The sequence below is a fragment of the Gracilinanus agilis genome, chromosome 6, assembly GCF_016433145.1.
Source record: "Gracilinanus agilis isolate LMUSP501 chromosome 6, AgileGrace, whole genome shotgun sequence".
Classification (NCBI taxonomy): Eukaryota; Metazoa; Chordata; class Mammalia; order Didelphimorphia; family Didelphidae; genus Gracilinanus; species Gracilinanus agilis.
This window is the reverse complement of record NC_058135.1, coordinates 118354241-118371759: the sequence shown is the minus strand read 5'-3', so window position 1 is coordinate 118371759 and position 17519 is coordinate 118354241. Positions and strand designations below refer to the sequence as shown.

General features: G+C 40.7%; 1 protein-coding gene across 1 annotated transcript in view; it reads left to right on the top strand.

The window, feature by feature from the left end:
* MND1 (meiotic nuclear divisions 1) overlaps window positions 1-17519 on the top strand; it is a 104025-nt gene that overhangs the window by 76123 nt on the left and 10383 nt on the right. Inside the window, exon 7 of the mRNA XM_044680834.1 lies at window positions 12499-12543. Within this exon, the coding sequence (XP_044536769.1) occupies window positions 12499-12543 (45 nt within the window). The remainder of the gene's footprint in view (window positions 1-12498; window positions 12544-17519) is intronic.

Sequence of the window (17519 nt, the reverse complement as noted above, 5' to 3'; positions counted from 1 at the left end):
GTGTGTGTGTGTGTGTGTGTGTGTGTGTGTGTGTGTGTGTGTGTGTGTATATATATGTGTGTATGTATGTATACAACGTATATTGTATATTGATTTAATGCATATTGATTGGCTAATAAACACTATGATGAAGATGAAAAAGAATTTAAGAGGAAAACAGAGAAATAAGACAAAAGGAAAAAATGGCGAGGGTAACCTTTTCTGCTCTAATAACCTTCCTTTTCTGTAAGCCCCAATGCTGCCTTGAAATTTGATGCCCCTTCAAGAGATAAATCCCCCTGCTGATCATCATGTCCCTCCTACTGGCCAAGTGACCTCACATCTTCATAAGACCCTGCACCCTTCGTCCTGGCAGGGCCAGGCAGTCGCCCTCAATAGTCTACCTAGTGGCATCCTCTCCGGTTCTTCAAGGCCACAGGGGTCCTGTGTAGTGCTCTAGACTAGTAATTTAGGAGATTGTGATCAGGAACAGTATGAGAGTATTTCTAGATAGTGCCTAATAATGTATTTACTAGGTAGTAATTACTACATGGCCATTAGCTTGAAGCTGTTCTCACAGGATTTTTATTATAATGTAAAAAGGTATGTCAGAGAGAATCTGAACATGTTTTATTGTACAGTTACTCTTCATATGCTACTCTATTTCCCTTGAGTCACTTGGATTTATTCTATAACAGTTTTGAGATGATATAAAGAATGACAAAAGTTAATAAATACTGTGACATTAATAGGACACATGTGGATTTATATTTCATTTTTATAATCTAGTTCTTTATCTTATTTATTCTAAGGTTTTAAAATATTTTTATTGAATAAAGTTACTTGTTGCATTTGAATTTTCTCTTGATTGTCTTAACAAGACCATCTATACAAGCTTCTCTAAATAATTATAAATCATAATTTAGAATCAGCTCCCTGTCATCGAGAGGTCTTCAACATATGTTTAAGTCAAGTGTAACACAAATTCCCAGATGTCATCAAATTGGATGCTTTTAAGGAGAAAAAAAATCCAATTTAGATGCTCTTGTGGTTTATTTGTCTACTAGCTCCATTTTTCACATGTGCTTTTTTGATTTCCATTGGAGGGGTAGGAATACTTGTGATTTCCTTGGTATGAGGATGAAGAAACTCAGTCATTATGATTTAGCACCTACCCTGAAGCCATAGTCATGGAGACTTGCCTAGGCCACTGAGAATTTGTGACTTGCTTAAGGTCTCACAGCCAATATGAGTTAGAGACAAGACTTGAGCCCAGATCTTAGCTCTCAGGCCTAACTCTGTCCATGTTGCCACTGTTGTTCAGTCATTTCAATCATTTCTAATTCTTTATAACCACATTTGGGATTTTCTTGGCAAAGACAGTAAAGTGGTTTGCCATTTCCTTCTGTAACTTGTTTGACAGATAAGGAAATGGAGGCAAACAGAGTTAAGTGACTTGCCCAAGATCGCATAGCTAGTTCTTGTCTGAAGTCAGATTTGAACTCAGGACTTCCTGACTCCAGGCCCAGCACTCTATCCACTATATTATTATTCCTATAGTAACTTAATATTTTTAACCCATTTTATACCATCAAGTTATGTTTTAACTTAAGAATGTGCCCTCGTTAGTTCATAAATCCCTTTTCCTCTAGGGTTGCTTGACTAGCTAAAAATAGTCAGCAAATCATCATTATATTGACATTTTTATTCTCTCCGACAGTATTCTTCCCTCAATTTTCTATCATTTTCACATTCACTCTAGAATTTTGCTTTTACAAACACATTTCCACTTTTATGAAAAAGAAAGTATCTTAGAAATTAAAAGGAATTTCAACTTAAAATTATATTTTAAGGAATAAATTATCACACTGATAATGGTCAAAAGATACCAACAGAAAGTTTTCAAAGTATGAAATCCAAGTTATGAACAGCCAAAGGAAAAAATGCTTGAAATCTCTAATTAGTGAATGTAAATTAAAGCAACGCTAAGATTCCATCCCATACTTATAGGTGACAAAAAAAGGAAAATGACAAATCTTGGCTTGAATTTGTATCCTACCACTTTACAAGGTCAACCCAGCCAAAAGAGGCCCTCCTATTTGCTAACCTCAACCTCCTCATTCAACCAAAACTGCTCTCTTCAAGTTACCAGTAAGCTCATTGAGGGCAGAAACTTTCTTTTGTCTCATTTGGAATCCCCAGCACTGAGCTAAGAGTCTAATATGTAGTCATAGGTGCTTAATAATAGTCATTGGTGATTGATTCACAGATTAAATGCTCTTTTCTCAGTTCTCATCCTTTTTGACCTCTCTGCAGCCTTCTACATGGCCAACTCCACTCTTCCTCTTGATGATTTTCTCTTTAGGTTTTCCAATCCCACTCTTTCCTGATTTTCCTATGGGTCTGACCATTCCTTCATCTCTTTCCTTAGGTCTTCCCACAGTTTAGCACTAGAGATCCCAAAAGATCCTGTCTTGAGTCTTCCTCTCTCCTCCCTCTATACCAGTGATTCCCAAAGTGGGCGCCACCGCCCCCTGGTGGGTGCTGCAGCGATCCAGGGGGGCGGTGAATAACTGTAAGGGGGCAGTGACAATATGTGACAGGGGGCACTAAGTAATGTTTTTTTCTGGAAAAGGGGCAGTAGGCCAAAAAAGTTTGGCAACCACTGCTCTATACTGTCCACTGGGTCATCTCATCAGCTCCCATGGTCTCATTTATCATCTCTTTGCAGATGATTCTCAGAACTACTTGTCGATCCCCAACCTATCTCCTGACCTCCAGTCTCACATTTCTGATACCGACTGGACATCTCAAAATGGATGTCTCATGGGCATCTTAAACTCAACATATCCAAAACTGAAGTCATTATCTTTTTCAAATTCAATTTTACTTCATTTTCAGTTCCAAATTTCCGTCTCTCTCCACTCATTGAGAAGGAAAAAGAAATAAAATATGGGGATTGGTTTCTGTATGGTTTAGTTTTTATTTTTTGTTTTTCTTTGTATCCCCAGTGTTTAACACAGTGCCTGGCAAATAGTGAACATGTAGATACTAGATGTCTGACTGCACCCTTGTAAAAGGGTTATAAGACACCAACAATCTACAATATTAATTGATAAGTGCATTGGAGTAAATCAGAATAAAGCTCTGTATGAGGTGTGGAGTCTGGGAGAGGGAAGGTTGTTACCATCTGACAGGATCCCTGAAAACTTAGGAGATGAGGACAATTTGACTGGGCCTGAGAGGAAGAGAATTTTTTGATGGAGGGAAGAGCATAAGGCAATGCAAATAAGTTAATATTCTAGTTTTGTTGAAATATGATATGTGGAAAGAAAGTGAGGTGAAATGAATCAACTTGCAAAATGCCTTGAATGCCAGACCAGGAATTTGAATGGAGACAGTATGAAAGGAGGAAAATAAAAAAATTTAAATAGAAGAATGATAAGGTCACTTAACTACGTCACTTGTTGGCTAAAGTAAGCATTATCATTTGCACATGTGATAATCTCAAAAAAGTAGCATGCCTATTGAAAAAAATTCCAAAAATCCTCATTGATGCAGAAATCATGTCAGAAGTGTCATAATTTTAAAAGAATCATTTGTTGGAGATGACACAATTTAAAAATCATTAAAAGATTGATTCTCAGGTTTTTTGAAAGAGGAAAGGATCTAAAGTTTTGACAAAAAAAACAAGGATATTATTACTACTGGGGGCAAAAAAGGAGGTCAAAAAAACTAATGACCCATAAGCCTACTTTCCTATATCTGCTAAATCATTTTGAGCATTATCTGCACAGGTATCAGAGGATATCCTTGATGAAGATCTGAGAAAGAAACAATCAAGTTTCACAAAGGATATACTATATAACAGAGCATATCTTTATAGTCAGACAGTTGCCGGAAAAGTGCAAAGAATACAAGATCTGCTGTGTTTATCAACCCCAGAAGTACAAGATGAGGCAGATGTGACTCACCACAGGCAGCCTTACAAAGATCTATGAGTTTTAGAAGACTGCAAATGCTATGTTTGTCCACAGAGTCCTTTGGCAGCCAAGAAAGCTCAGGCAACCTGAAGCTGTGCTGAGAACAAGAATGTCTTAAGTCTACATGTGGAGGCCAGAGTCCTTTTGCCTCTGCCCTGAATAAAATCGCATCTGGTGTGCTCCTGTCAGTCAGTCAGCAAGCATTTATTAAGCACCTTCTCAATGCTGGGCTCTTTGTTCAATGGTGCCTGGGGTGGGAAGGGAAGTCAGACAAAGGCAAAAGACAGACCCTGACCCCAAGGAGCTCACAAAGGAATTGGGGAGGCAACATGCAAACAGTCATGTCCAAACAAGCTGGATACAGGAAATCTTCAACAGAGCCAAGGGTCTAGAATGAAGAGGGACTGACTTGCAGGAGGTCAGTTTTCAGCCAAGACTTGAAGGAAGCCAACTCTGGGTACCACATTTTAGGAAGCACACAGTTACCCTGGAGATTATCCAACAAAGGAGACCAACCAGGATGATGAAGGACCCTAAGTTCATACCCAGTGAGGATGGAAGAAACCAGGGATGGTTGGTGTGGAGTAGAGAAGGCTTGGGGGAAAGGATGGGCAATGATAACTGTCTTTCAAGTATTTAAAGGACTTTGACATGGATTATGGAATGAGCTTTTATTGCATGAAAATTGGAAAGAACCAGATTTAAGCATACTGTAAAAAGAAACTTTATAACCATTGAAACAATCCAGAAATGGGATGGGCTACCTCAGGAGATAATAGTAACGATAATAGTTGCTAAAATTAATATAGTATTTACTATGTGCTAGGCACTATGCTAAGCCCTTTACAATTATCTCATTTGATCCTTACAACAATTCTGCAAGGTAAATACTGTTATTATCCCCATTTTTACAGATGAAGAAACTGAGGCAAACAGAGGTTTCAGTGACTTGCCCAGGGTCACACAGTTAATAAGTGTCTGAGGCCAAATTTGTACTCAGGTCTTCTGACTTTAGGCCTAATTCACCAGGTCACCCAGCTGCCCAAAAGATAATGGTTTTTCTCCACTGAACTGGGGGTCTTTCCCCGCCAAATCCAGTCACATTGTAGAACATTGTAGATTGTTCTTGTTCTTATGAGGGATTGACTAGACCTAGACCCAAGCTTTCCAGGGTCTATTTCCCTTCTCTGCAAGATACGATTCAGATGCTTCCTTAAAGGTTCTCCAACAGATTGTCTTCCTGCCTCCGTTAAAAGTATATGAAGTCCCTTGAAAGACTGAACACCAGATATGACTTTGATAGCCTTCTGATTTGGCATGGACAGGAGGAGGCAGCAGTTCATCGAAGATGTTTGCCACCAACAACATGCAGAGACCAAAGGGAAGAGAGGCTACGTGGCTACCATCTTGGAATACCATCTTCCCTGAGGAATAAAGTGGAGAAATGTTTAGTTTCAAAGATTTGGCTGTTAGAGGATCTGCCTCAAAAGTTTCTAAAAGAGATGATCAACAAGAAGTTTTGCTGAGAGGAGAGGAGATGGACCAGGGGGGTAGCCAGAGTGAAGAATGAAAACTTTCGAAGGCCCCCAAAATTATTTTGTATTTCTTTTTGTTATTTTGTTGTTGATTCATTTCAGTCACATCCAACCCTTTGTGACCCTATTTGGGGTTTTCTTGGCAAAGATACTGGCATGATTTGCCATTTCCTTCTCCAGCTCATTTAACAGATGAAGAAACTTAAGGCCTACAGGATGAAGTGACTTGCTAGGTCCCTGCTAGTAAGTGTCTGAGGCCAGATTTGCATTTGGGAAGATGAGTCTTCCTGACTCCAGACTCCTTGCTTTATCCCCTGGAGTAGTGCCTACCCTCTTTTGTTATACATTTTTGTTTCCCTTAGTGCCCCAGTTTCTTAGACTCTGCTTCTGAATTTATGAACTTTGCCCCCAGCCTGGAGACCTGCTTAGCTCCTACGGCCCCCTCCCTCTGGAACATCTCTCCTGCTCCTACTGTTTTCACCTCCCTTTTGTACATTATCTTCCAGCATTAGAATGTGTGGCCTTAGGAAGCCCAGACTAGCTTTCTTTTTACTGCTGTTTTTTAGTGCCTGCCCTGTGGACAATGCCTTGCAAGTAGGAAGGGTTTAATATGTCTGCTGCCTGGCCTTTTCTGATAAAATGTAAGCCCTTTGAGGGCAGGGGCTGTTCAGTTTCAGTTTGGTCTCAGCAGAGCACCTGGCACATAGAAGGCAATAATAAATGCGCCCACCCACATCCCCCACTGGTACCCAGGCAGTGACCAGATCTGGAGGAAGGAACTCAGGATGTGAGGTAGGCCCCTTCTGGAATCTTTGTGCCACAGTAGAGGGGCAGGGAAGGTTTGACTGTGCTGTTGCTGCTGCCCTCACTGTTTGTCCTAGGAGGACATGTTTGGGTTGGTATATATATATATATATATATATATATATATATAAAACTCTCATTGGTCCACCCTCTGTCCATGTGGGAGAGTCCCAGCTGGGCCTGGGAATATAAAGGAGCCCAAGGGGGTTCTCTTTGCAGTTTTGTGGGGGAGCCTTGAGACCTCTCCAGAAAAGATAAATAACAATGCTAGTGAATTCATACTAAATGTTTTGCAAATGAGCTTGTGAATAGTCTGGGCTCCCAGTGGGAAGTGATTGCCAACCTCTGCCTGGGTCTTAGAGGCTTTGTTTCTGGAGCTGGACTCAGTGAGCAGACTGGGGATGGAATGAGCCCAATTTACTCTCCCTTCTCCACTAGAAGGGAATACTGACTCCCTAATTGTGGTTAAAGGACAACAAAAATGCTCAAATCAGCCGCCCCCTGCTCCAAAAGCTCAAAGGTTCCTAATTATCTTTGGTTTCAAGTACAAACTCCTGTTTGGAAGCAGAAGCCCTTCCCAGGCTGACCTCAGCCCTTCTACCGGGTATCTGGACGTAGCCACTCCAGCCAGATTGCACAGTGGATAAAGCACCAGGCTTGGAGTCAGGAAGACCTGAGTTCAAATCAAGTTTCAGTTGCCTGTCCCTGGGAAAGTCCTTCAGCCACTCTTTGCCTTGGTTTCCCCATCTGTAAAATAAAAGGGGGAATGATAATTAGAGTAGCTACCTCCCAGGGTGGTGGGGAGGATGAAATGGGATTATAACTATGAAACTCTAAGCACCCTGAGGCGCAGCACTCCATGCATTTTTACTGTTATTAATATTCCCAGCTGACAACATTCCATTTCCCCAGAGTGTGCCTTTGTCCTGGCGGTGCTCCCCAGGCCATGCTTACAGTACATCCTTTTGTCACCTCAGCTTCACTGGATTTTCTCATTTCCTTAGTCGCTCCAGGGCTTCCCTGAACCATCCCAGCCCTTCCGGGCCCCAAATGTGCATTTAGGGCAGCCGAAGAAGAGATGTCAGAAGCCTCCAGCTGCTAGACGCCCCACCAAAAGAGCAAGAATAATACCAATAATAACTGTACCTTAAGTTTCCCTTTCTGTACTTTGTATAAACTTTATATGTACATGTTTCCCCATAGTCTAGAAATTCTCCACAGACTGTTTTGCTTTGTGTCTAGCGCCAGCCCCAGAGATGGGCCTCCAGAATGCTGGTATTTTGTTAAGAAGGAGTCATTCTCTGTGAGTTGCATAATGGAAGAATCTTCGGCTACCTTAGAGAAAATTTAAACTTTCTTTAACCATGCCTCGGGGAATTGTCAGGGTTTAAGTATGGTGTTCTCTTCTGAGACAGATGAACCACGGTTATGATGCTTATCCAGAAAGCAAGACCAATGAGCAGTTCTAAGGCAAATGAAATTCCAGAGGTATGTCTGAAGCAGAACACTTTGGCTGTGGAGTAGAGTATTCAGTCAAGTTTGCATGGATTGATCTTTTATTAGAGGCCACTGTAAGGCAGGGATGAGAGAGGCAGCCTCAGATTTGGGAGGAGCCGAGTCCAGCCTTGGCTCTGTCCTGAACGGTGTGATCCGGGCCATGTCACTGTGTTGTTCATGAGCACAGAAGCCCTTGTGCAAGTCACTGATGCTCCCACAGGCCACAGCCCAGAAATATAAGCTGGCCCTTACTGCCTCCAGCCACTGTGGCCTGCTGAAGCCTGGGGGGACCCTGTTTTAGGAAGTGGAAAAAAGCTGGCCGAGATGAGACCTGGGCATGCTCTTAATATTCAGCCATCATGCCTCCACTCAGGGTTATGGTCGGACTGCTCTCACCCTCAGAGGGGCAGGCGCTTGTTACTACTTTTAGGGTCCTAGGGGCAACTCCCTGGGGGGCTCTGGCTTATAGCCCCAACCATGTGCCTCCCCTTAATTCATTAATAAACTCAGTTCTTTACCAAAGGCATTCATGTGGCAAAGCACAGAGTATGTACAAGGCATGAGATAATAATAGTTAATAAAGCACCTACTATGTGCCAGGTGCTTTGTAAGGCACTTTATAATTATTATTTGATCCTTACAACAACCCTTTGAGGTAAGTGCTATCATTATTCCCATTTTATAGTTGAGGAAACTGAGGCAAGTAGAGTCACATAGCTACTAATTGTTTGAGACCAGACTTGAATTCAGGTCTTCCTGGTTCTAGGCCAGGCATTCCCTCCAGCTGCTGTACTTAAAGGAGTCTTCTAGGTCCAGAAATAGACTCCAAGCTGTACCCCTCAAAGGCAATTTTCTCTTTTTCTCTGGTGGTCCTCTATGTCTAGAAAGGACTCTTTCTTCACCTTTCTTATCTTCCATCCAGGCTCAGTTCAGGCACTGCCTCCTCCAAGAAGTCTTCCCATCATTAGTCCGTAGTGTCATTCCCAGTTGCCGGCTGCTCCCAGGGCCTAAGGATGTGCCCCCCTCCATTCTCCTGGCAGGGCAGGTGTTCCCTACACGTGTGGCTAAGGGTCCCAGAGGAGGAGGGCTGCCGAGCAGACAAGCAATGAGGAGAATTGATGTACATGTGTGTGTGCATGTGTCTCTGTGTCTGTGCACTGTATGTACATGGACTTGGGCCCATGCCTATGAACATGCACACGGATGTTTATGTCCATCTATATGCAGGCCCCCAAGAGTGCTGTGAGCTGGCAACGCAATGCAAGACAAGGGGGAGATCTCATTTGGAATGGAACCATTCTTACTCTGATTTACTGTCACAAAGCCCATTTCTATTAACACCTCACTGTGTATTCCTGGGAATCATGGGAAAATATAATTTCAGAGGAATTAAAATCAAATGTCATCCAATAAACAGTGAAAAGATCCCTAGCGGACATCAGCAAGCTGCAGCACGGTGTCAGCTTACCTGGCAAAAAAGAGGACTCGTAAGGGTGAAAGAGAGCAGGCTGGTCATTTGGAAAGAATGAAAGAAAACGGGGCTGGCCTGAATGGGACCCAAGCATCGCCTCCCCATTACCTCTAAGAGAAGAGGGCCACATGAAGCTGGGTAGAGTCTCCACTGAAGATGGTGGGGGAAGCCATGGAGAGGCCTAGGCAAAGGAGGGTGGGCACTGACTGTCTAATGACCTCCTTTTGGGTCGTCTGTGCCCTTAGAGGATCCTGTCATTTCTGACTTGGGGCCTCTGGGGCGTGGGAGACGATCTTGCCCAGCTGGGCACTCAGCAGCTGTTTCTTGAACTGCAGAATGAGCAGCTGTTGAAAGCAGAGACCCTCCAAAGTACCCGTCTGCCCTGGAGCACCTCCTTTCTGATTTTCTCTTTTCTTCTTTTCATTCATGTCTCCTTCCTCCTTAGGAAGTGCTTTATACCTGGAATGGAAGCCACGAGAAGGGTATTTGCTGGCTGACTACAGTGAAAATGTAGTGAGGACACACATCACCAGTCCTCCCCCTCCCCCCCAGCCCACAACACTAGGCACCAAAACTCTAGGGAGGGTGTTACAGGTCCAAGATGTGAATACTAATTATTGGAACTAACTTCCAGGTAGAAAAGCGATGAAGCAGAATTGATTCCAGTTCCGACCCTCACCGAATGAATGCCAAATCCAAAAAGTTTTCAGGTTCCAGATCTCATCTAAGAACTGCAAAGGAAGGCCCTTAAAAACATGTCCACTCCCACAAAATTTCCCCGGGCTTTAATGTTTCTCATTCTGTCTCCTTAACCACCCTTTTCTCAATGCCAACTTGCTTACTTCTTCCTGGCCTGTGGACCAAGGTGCTTTGCCAGCCTTTTTTGATCTCATTTATCTCCTTGCTTATAAAGGGTGTCCCCAACAAAGTTTCAGTGTGGTTTTAAGCTCTTTAAAAAGACAGTCAGACTTTTCAGACTTCCCAGGTGTCAGCCTCTTCTTTGCCCTGGTGGTTTCACTAGATCACACCTGCTATATTTTCACTGGATTCTCCATTACTTGACCCCACTGCTCAGAGTATGTTTTCTGTCTTTCTTACTGGTATTTCTTTTTTTTTTTTTTTTAGAAAAATTTTCCATGGTTACATGATTCATGTTCTTTCTCTCCCACCCCCCCATAGCTGACGCACATTTCCAACTGAGTTTTACGTGTGTCATTGATCAAGACCTATTTCCATATTACTGATAGTTGCATGGGGTGGTCGTTTAGAGTTTGCATCCCTAATCATATCCCCATCAACCCATGTGTTCAAGCAGTTGTTTTCTTCTGTGTTTCTGCATCCACAAACCTTTCTCTGAATGTAGATCGTGTTCTTTCTTATAAGTCCCTCAGAATTGTCCTGCATCATTGCATTGCTGCTAGTACAGAAGTCTATTACATTCAATTTTACCACAGTGTATCAGTCTCTGTGTACAATGTTCTTCTGGCTCTGCTCCTTTCACTCTGCATCAATTCCTAGAGGTTGTTCCAGTTCACATGGAATTCCTCCAGTTTATTATTCCTTTGAGCACAATAGTATTCCATCACTTACTGGCATTTCTTGCACCATACCCTGTCATAGATTTAGAGATGGAAAGGAATTGAAAAAGCATCTGGTCCAACTCTTCCATTTTACATTTAATGAAATAGCAGCATAGGAAGGCATAGTGATATTAAATTCTAGAAGGGAAAACTCTGGAGTGGAGAACAAAAGGCTCTTAGCTCAGAGAAGGAGGAGAGGAGGAGAGTTGTCCACCCTGTAGCTAAGGAAACTAGGCGTTTCACCAGTGCAGACAGAGGACAGCAGATCTCTCACTGGGAGGGAGTAGTAAGTGCCCAGCAGGAGAGAGTCTAAGAATTTGGGTTCAAAACCTGCCTTTGCCACTTAAAACCTCTGTGAACCCAAATCCTCAGACGTGTTCTTTTGCTGGGCACTTATTACTCCCTCCCAATGAGAGATCTGCTGTCCTCTGTCTATGCTGGTGAAACACCTGGTTTCCTTAGTTATGGGGTGAACAACTCTCCTCCTCTCCTCCTTCTACTCCTCCTTCTCCCACCTAAGAGCCTTTTCCCCTTATATAATACTTTATAGAATTTTTCTTTCTATAATGCTGGGTTGAAATATTTGGAATGTTGTTAACAGATTTTAATATGGTATTGGAAATTTTTCTCAACTGTTGCCCCTGGAATAAAACAATTCTACGCTTGTATGTTTCTTCCATTTATTTTGAAACATCATTTATCTATTCATTTTTTTAAGGCATACCCTTGTGTTCTTGCAAACATAGCTCTTTTATCTCTTACTCATTTCTCAATAACCCCTAGGGGGTAAACTTTATATTTTATGTTGTCAGTGAAATATTAGTATTATCGGGCAAGTACTAACAAGAATAATTTGGAATAATTAAGGTGTGAGAAGCCATTGGAATAATATAAATAAAAGCTTCTCTGGCTTTCTTTCAGTGGAAAAATGTAAAACTAACCAGTTTGAAAGGAATATCTCTTCTCATGTGATTCTTAAAATATATATGCATATATATAAATGGGGGTGGGGTGGGATTTAGAGGGACTTTTTAAGAATCCTGATATTGGGATTCTTTCAGGGGAAAGAAGCTATAACAAACAGACCCTCCCTCCTTGGGAAAGAATGTTTGCATTTGCTTCCAGCAATAGTCCCATGTCAGCACTACTTTCAAGATCTCAAATATAAAAATGTTCCCACTGGTGAATTTTATACTTGATCTGGAGTTGAATTTAATGAGGCCTGATACAGGTATGTCTAAGGGATTCAGCTTTTCAACACATGACCACAGAAAGTTTTATGGCAATGTGACTTCACAAACCTCTTTTCAGTGACCCAGAGAAAAGAAGTGGGTAGATTAAGAGTGATTGTTTCAAATGACATTACATAAGTGAATAATTATTCTAGCTATTTCATGTAGTTTAACATAAAACAAGAGGGTTCCTAAAAACAAGAATTTTAGGTTTAAATTTTTTTATTTTTAAACTTTTATTTTTTTATACTATATATAATAAATATAATAATATTTATTTTTTAAATAGATCTTAGGTTTCTGAGGTCACTTTGTTACACTAGTTGAACCTTTCCTTTTATTGTTCAATCTTTTGTAAAAGTGAACTATAAGCAGATGTATAAAAATTAAGATTTTTTTCTTTTAAAAAATTTTTAGGACAAGCAAATAAAGTAGCCAAGGAAGCTGCCAACAGATGGACTGGTATGTATTCTACACAACCTTGGCCCCATTTCAAGGTACTAAAATAAACTCATTGTGCCGTAGCTGTTAGGACATCAGAGATATGGGCGTGCCTTGCTTTATATGGGAGCTATAGTTTGAACCCTTGGGTGGCAATTGGATTTTTGTAAATCCAAGCACTGTTTAAAATGTACACAGTGAGGTAATTCTGAAGAAGCTTATTGTGGATCTGAAAAAAGTTATATTTTTATAAACCATGTAATCACTTCAGAACATTTTTTTAGGTAATGTTTCCACTAAGGCTTGGAAAGAGCACTTTATTTCTTTGAATATCAAGTTTCTTCTTGTGTAAAACTCAAGTATTGATTTGGAGAAATGAAAAAAGTACTCAGTTTGGAGTAAAAAGACCTGGGTTCAAAACTCAGGCCTGATATTTAGTGGCAGTGTGACCATGGACAAATAATAAACCACTCTTGACTTTGGTTTCTTCATCAGAAAATGAAGGGATTCAGTGGAATTGCTCATTGGCTATGGGAGAAGGGTGGGAGGACAGAAGGGAAAGAACATGAATCATGGAAAAATATTCTAAATTAATTAAATAAACTTAAAAAAAAAAAGAAAATGAAGGGATTGAACTACATGAGACTGCTAAGGGCCTTTCCAGCTTGAAATTTATTATCTCTTTCAGATATAAAATTCTTTGATTCTTTGAAGTTTACATTTTTACATGTTGAGATTTTCCAAAGCAAGGAAAGCTTTGAAGGGTTTTATAGTACTCTAGAACCTTATCCTTGTTCTTCCTTATCCCTTTGTCTACTAATATTTTTTTCCATTTTTGTTTCACCATTTGCAAAACAAACTTTATCCAGTTTGTACTTGATATATTTCCAAAAGATGAATTTTCAGTTAGATAATAATTACAAAAAACCTAGAAGTCTACAGAGAGCTCGCAAAATATCATTGAATATATAAAAGCTCAGGGCAGCTAGGTGGCATAATAGAGTCCCAGGCTTGAAGTCAAGAAGCCTCATCTTCCTAAGTTCAAACCTGGCCTCAGACATTTACTAGCAGTATGATTCTGGGCAAGTCACTTCTCCCTGTTTAACTTAGTTTTCTCATCTTTACTGTAAAATGAACTAGAAAAGGAAATTGACAAAGCACCCCAGTATCTGCCAATAAGACCCCAAATGAGATCACAAAGAGTCAGACATGACTGCAACAACTGAACAACAAGAGCAACATATAGAAACACAATTAACCTTGCTAATAGTAGTCAGAAAATTGCCACTCATTTTTCTACCATTTCATTTGCAAAATCTGATGGCATTACCAATGCTTGGAATCTTGTCAAAGAATCTTATGTATCTGATTACATATATTCACATCTATCACTTTCCTTTCCTTCTGTGAGGAAGTACAGGTGGGTTCCTACATAGAGCATCACTGCTAGCTCTTCTGCCTCCCTTCCTGGGCCTGGGATCTCTTCAAGAGAGATGACTCGTTACTCTGCCTCAACAGAAGTAATTTGAAGGTCATTTGCTGTCTAAACATGACTGGGATTAATATTTATGAATAATTATTAACAAATTTGACATTAGTAATACTTATAAATAACTAGAATTGATCATATGTAAAACTGATACAAATACCTTTTGTTATTAGCAAAGTCAGTCTTAGTTTTGGGGGCACTTCTTTTTCTGTCAGTTGAATAACTTGTAGAAAATAGGAAGCACACCTACATAAAATACCTGGAGAATGATCAAGAAAAAGGATTACATGATAGGACCTGGAGCTGGAAGGGCTGAGAGACCCTTTTGTCCAACCCTTTCATTTTATAAACAGAGCAATTTAGGCCAAGAGAGGAACAACTTCCTAAGGTCACATAGGTAGTAAATTGGAGGGTAGTACCATTCCAACTGTACCAGACTAAACAATTGAGGGAGTATATAGTCAATCATAGATTTAAAAAATTTGAAAATATGTCTTTTTTTTTAAGCTGGAAGGGAAAACCTGGCATTTTTCACATCTGTGTCACAAATAGAAAATAATTCAAATATAATTTCCCCAATAATTCTCAGGATGCAAGTTAGGCATATAGTATTAATGAAAGATACACTTCTGCTTTTTCCTTTACTTTTTTCATAATTCAGCTCAAACACTACCTTCTTTAGGAAGTCTTTCCTGCCCTGTACCTGCTAGTGTCTTCCTACCCTAAACTAGCTTGTATTTATTCCGAATCCTTCTCCCCCTCTTCCCTCCAATATTAGCTCCTTCACAGCAAAGATTATTTCAGTTTTGTCTTCCCTCAGTGGCTGACAGTGCATGGTGCATAGTAGACACTTAATGATATTTAATAATGCTTCTTAATTCAGAATTCTGCATTGCTGGTGACTTTCAGAATTATGTTTGGAGAAACTGTGCTTAAACTTTTCTCTTTTCTATTACTTCTAATATATTTGTATTGGTAAAGGGCCTAGAATATTTCAAATCAGAGAAGGAAGATATTTTTAAATCTACAGTAGCAGTTGCTAAAACAATGCATTTCTCTTTTGTGGCTAAAACTTGATCCTCCCAACATAAACATGTACTACAAAAAGATTCCCAAAGATACAAAGATAAGAGAGAAAGCAGAGTACACCCGATATAGACTTTAGCTTTTTTAATGAAATAATACAGTATATTACCAAATCTAAAAACCTTCTGGCCCATAGGTATTAGATGGAATTTATCTTCCTTTTAGTAAAAATGCCCCAAAGGTATTACCCAGGGGACCCAGGGCACTTCAAACTGTTTAATGTTCAATAACACAATATCACCTGTAATCATTTTTAAGTGAGCCATTTTATCAGGTTGCCTGAAACTACAAATACAATTAGAAATACTTCAATGGGGTTCCGGGTTAAGATGGCGGCAGAGTAAGAAACAGCTCTTAACCTCTCCTGACCGAAACACACAAAACTCCTCAAGGGGACACAAAAACAAGTCCAGATGAACGGAGGAACCCCACAACAGGGCACAGCGTGGAAGGTACGTGGAATCGAGGCATTTCCATGCTATAAAGGGGTGAAACAGCTCTCACTAAATCGCGGGCTGAGCAACCACCCCGCTCCCACCCCTCCACACACAACACCTATAGCGCCGAAGCCAGCTAAAAAGAAATAGAGCAAGTTTGGAGCACCCATCGAGTCATTGGCAGCTCCGGGGCCTGTTCCTGAGAGCAGCAAGATTGAGGACCCCAAAAAGCTAACGAACGCACACAAAATCTGAGCGCGGGAGCAGGGTGCCGAGAGCGGACGCAGGGTGCAGAACGCGGCTCAGAGCGCAGGCGCGGGTGGAGGCATGGGTGGAGGCAGACACAGCCATGAACTGAAGCTCTGAAACCCTGAGTGGGGAACCAGTGCAGACGGGTATACGACTGTGGAAGCAGCGCCCTGAGACTTGTAAAGAGAACTCCAGCAGAGGATCAAGCAAGGGGGTCCACCAGGGGGCTTGACCTTGGAAAAAACCAGAACTCAGACCTCAGGAGCCAAAAGACCGCAGACAGACCCTGAGTGCAAGGATAAACCTGAGAAGCTGCGGGGCTAAGGATGGCTACCCAGTCTCAGGAAGTTCAGAAGAGAAAGATTAACAACAAGAAAAAGAAGTCTTTAACACTCGACAACTTTTACACAGAGAAAATCCAGACAACTGAGCAAACAGAGGAGGAGAACAAACAAGCATCCGGACCCTCCTGAAATAAGGAAAACTCCTCACAAGCTATGGAAGAGTTCAAAACTGAGATTTTGAGGAAAATGGAAGAGATCTGGCAAGAAAATAACTGTTTAAAAGGTAGAATCTTGCAAATGCAAAGTGAGGCACAGAAACCAAATGAACTGATAAGCAAATTGAACACCAGAAATGACCAGATTGAAAAGGAATACCAGAAGATTATGGCCGAAAACCAGAAGATTATAGCCGAAAACAAGAAGATTACACCGAAAACCAGAAGATTACAGCCGAAAACCAAAAGATCTTAGCCGAAAACTGAAAGATTATAGCCAAAAATCAGAAGATTATAGCCGAAAACCAATCCCTAAAGGCTAGAATTGAGCAAGTAGAAGTTAATGATCTCTCAAGACAACAAGAACAAATTAAACAAAGTCAAAAGACTGAAAAAATAGAAGGAAACATGAAATATCTCAATGAGAGAGTGACAGACCAAGAAAACCGGTCTAGAAGAGACAATTTGAGAATAATTGGTCTTCCAGAAAAACCAGAAATTAATAGAAACCTGAACTCCATACTAACAGAAATAATCCAGCAAAATTGCCCTGAAGTCCTACAACAAGAGGGCAATATAGACATTGAAAGGATTCATAGAACACCTGCGACATTCGACCCAGATAAGAAAACACCCAGAAATATAATTGCCAAATTCAAGAGTTTCCAAGCAAAAGAAAAAATCTTACAAGAAGCCAGAAAGAAACAATTCAAATATCAAGGAGCACCAATCAGGATCACACAGGATCTGGCAGCCTCCATGCTAAAAGATCACAACGCTTAGAATACGATATTCAGAAAGGCAAGAGAGCTGGGCCTGCAACCACGGATCAACTACCCATCAAAATTGACTATATATTTCCAGGGGAAAGTATAGGCATTCAACAGAATTGAAGAATTCCAGGTATTTGCACAGAAAAGACCAGGGCTAAATGGAAAGTTTGATATCCAACCACAAAAATCGAGAGAAACCTGAAAAGGTAAATAAGATACAGAGGGGAAAGAAAGAAAACTTATAATTTTTAAATTTGCCTTTTTAAGGGCCTCAGTGAGATCTAATTATCTGTATTCCTATGTAGAGAAATGTTATGTATAATTCTCTGTAGTGAACTCTATTCACTATTATAATATTCACTATTATAGTAATAAGAAGAATAATTCACAGGGTGAGGGTGGAACACTAAATAATCTAAGATAGCATGGGGGATGGGAAAGAGGGGGTGAATAGCAGGGGACAC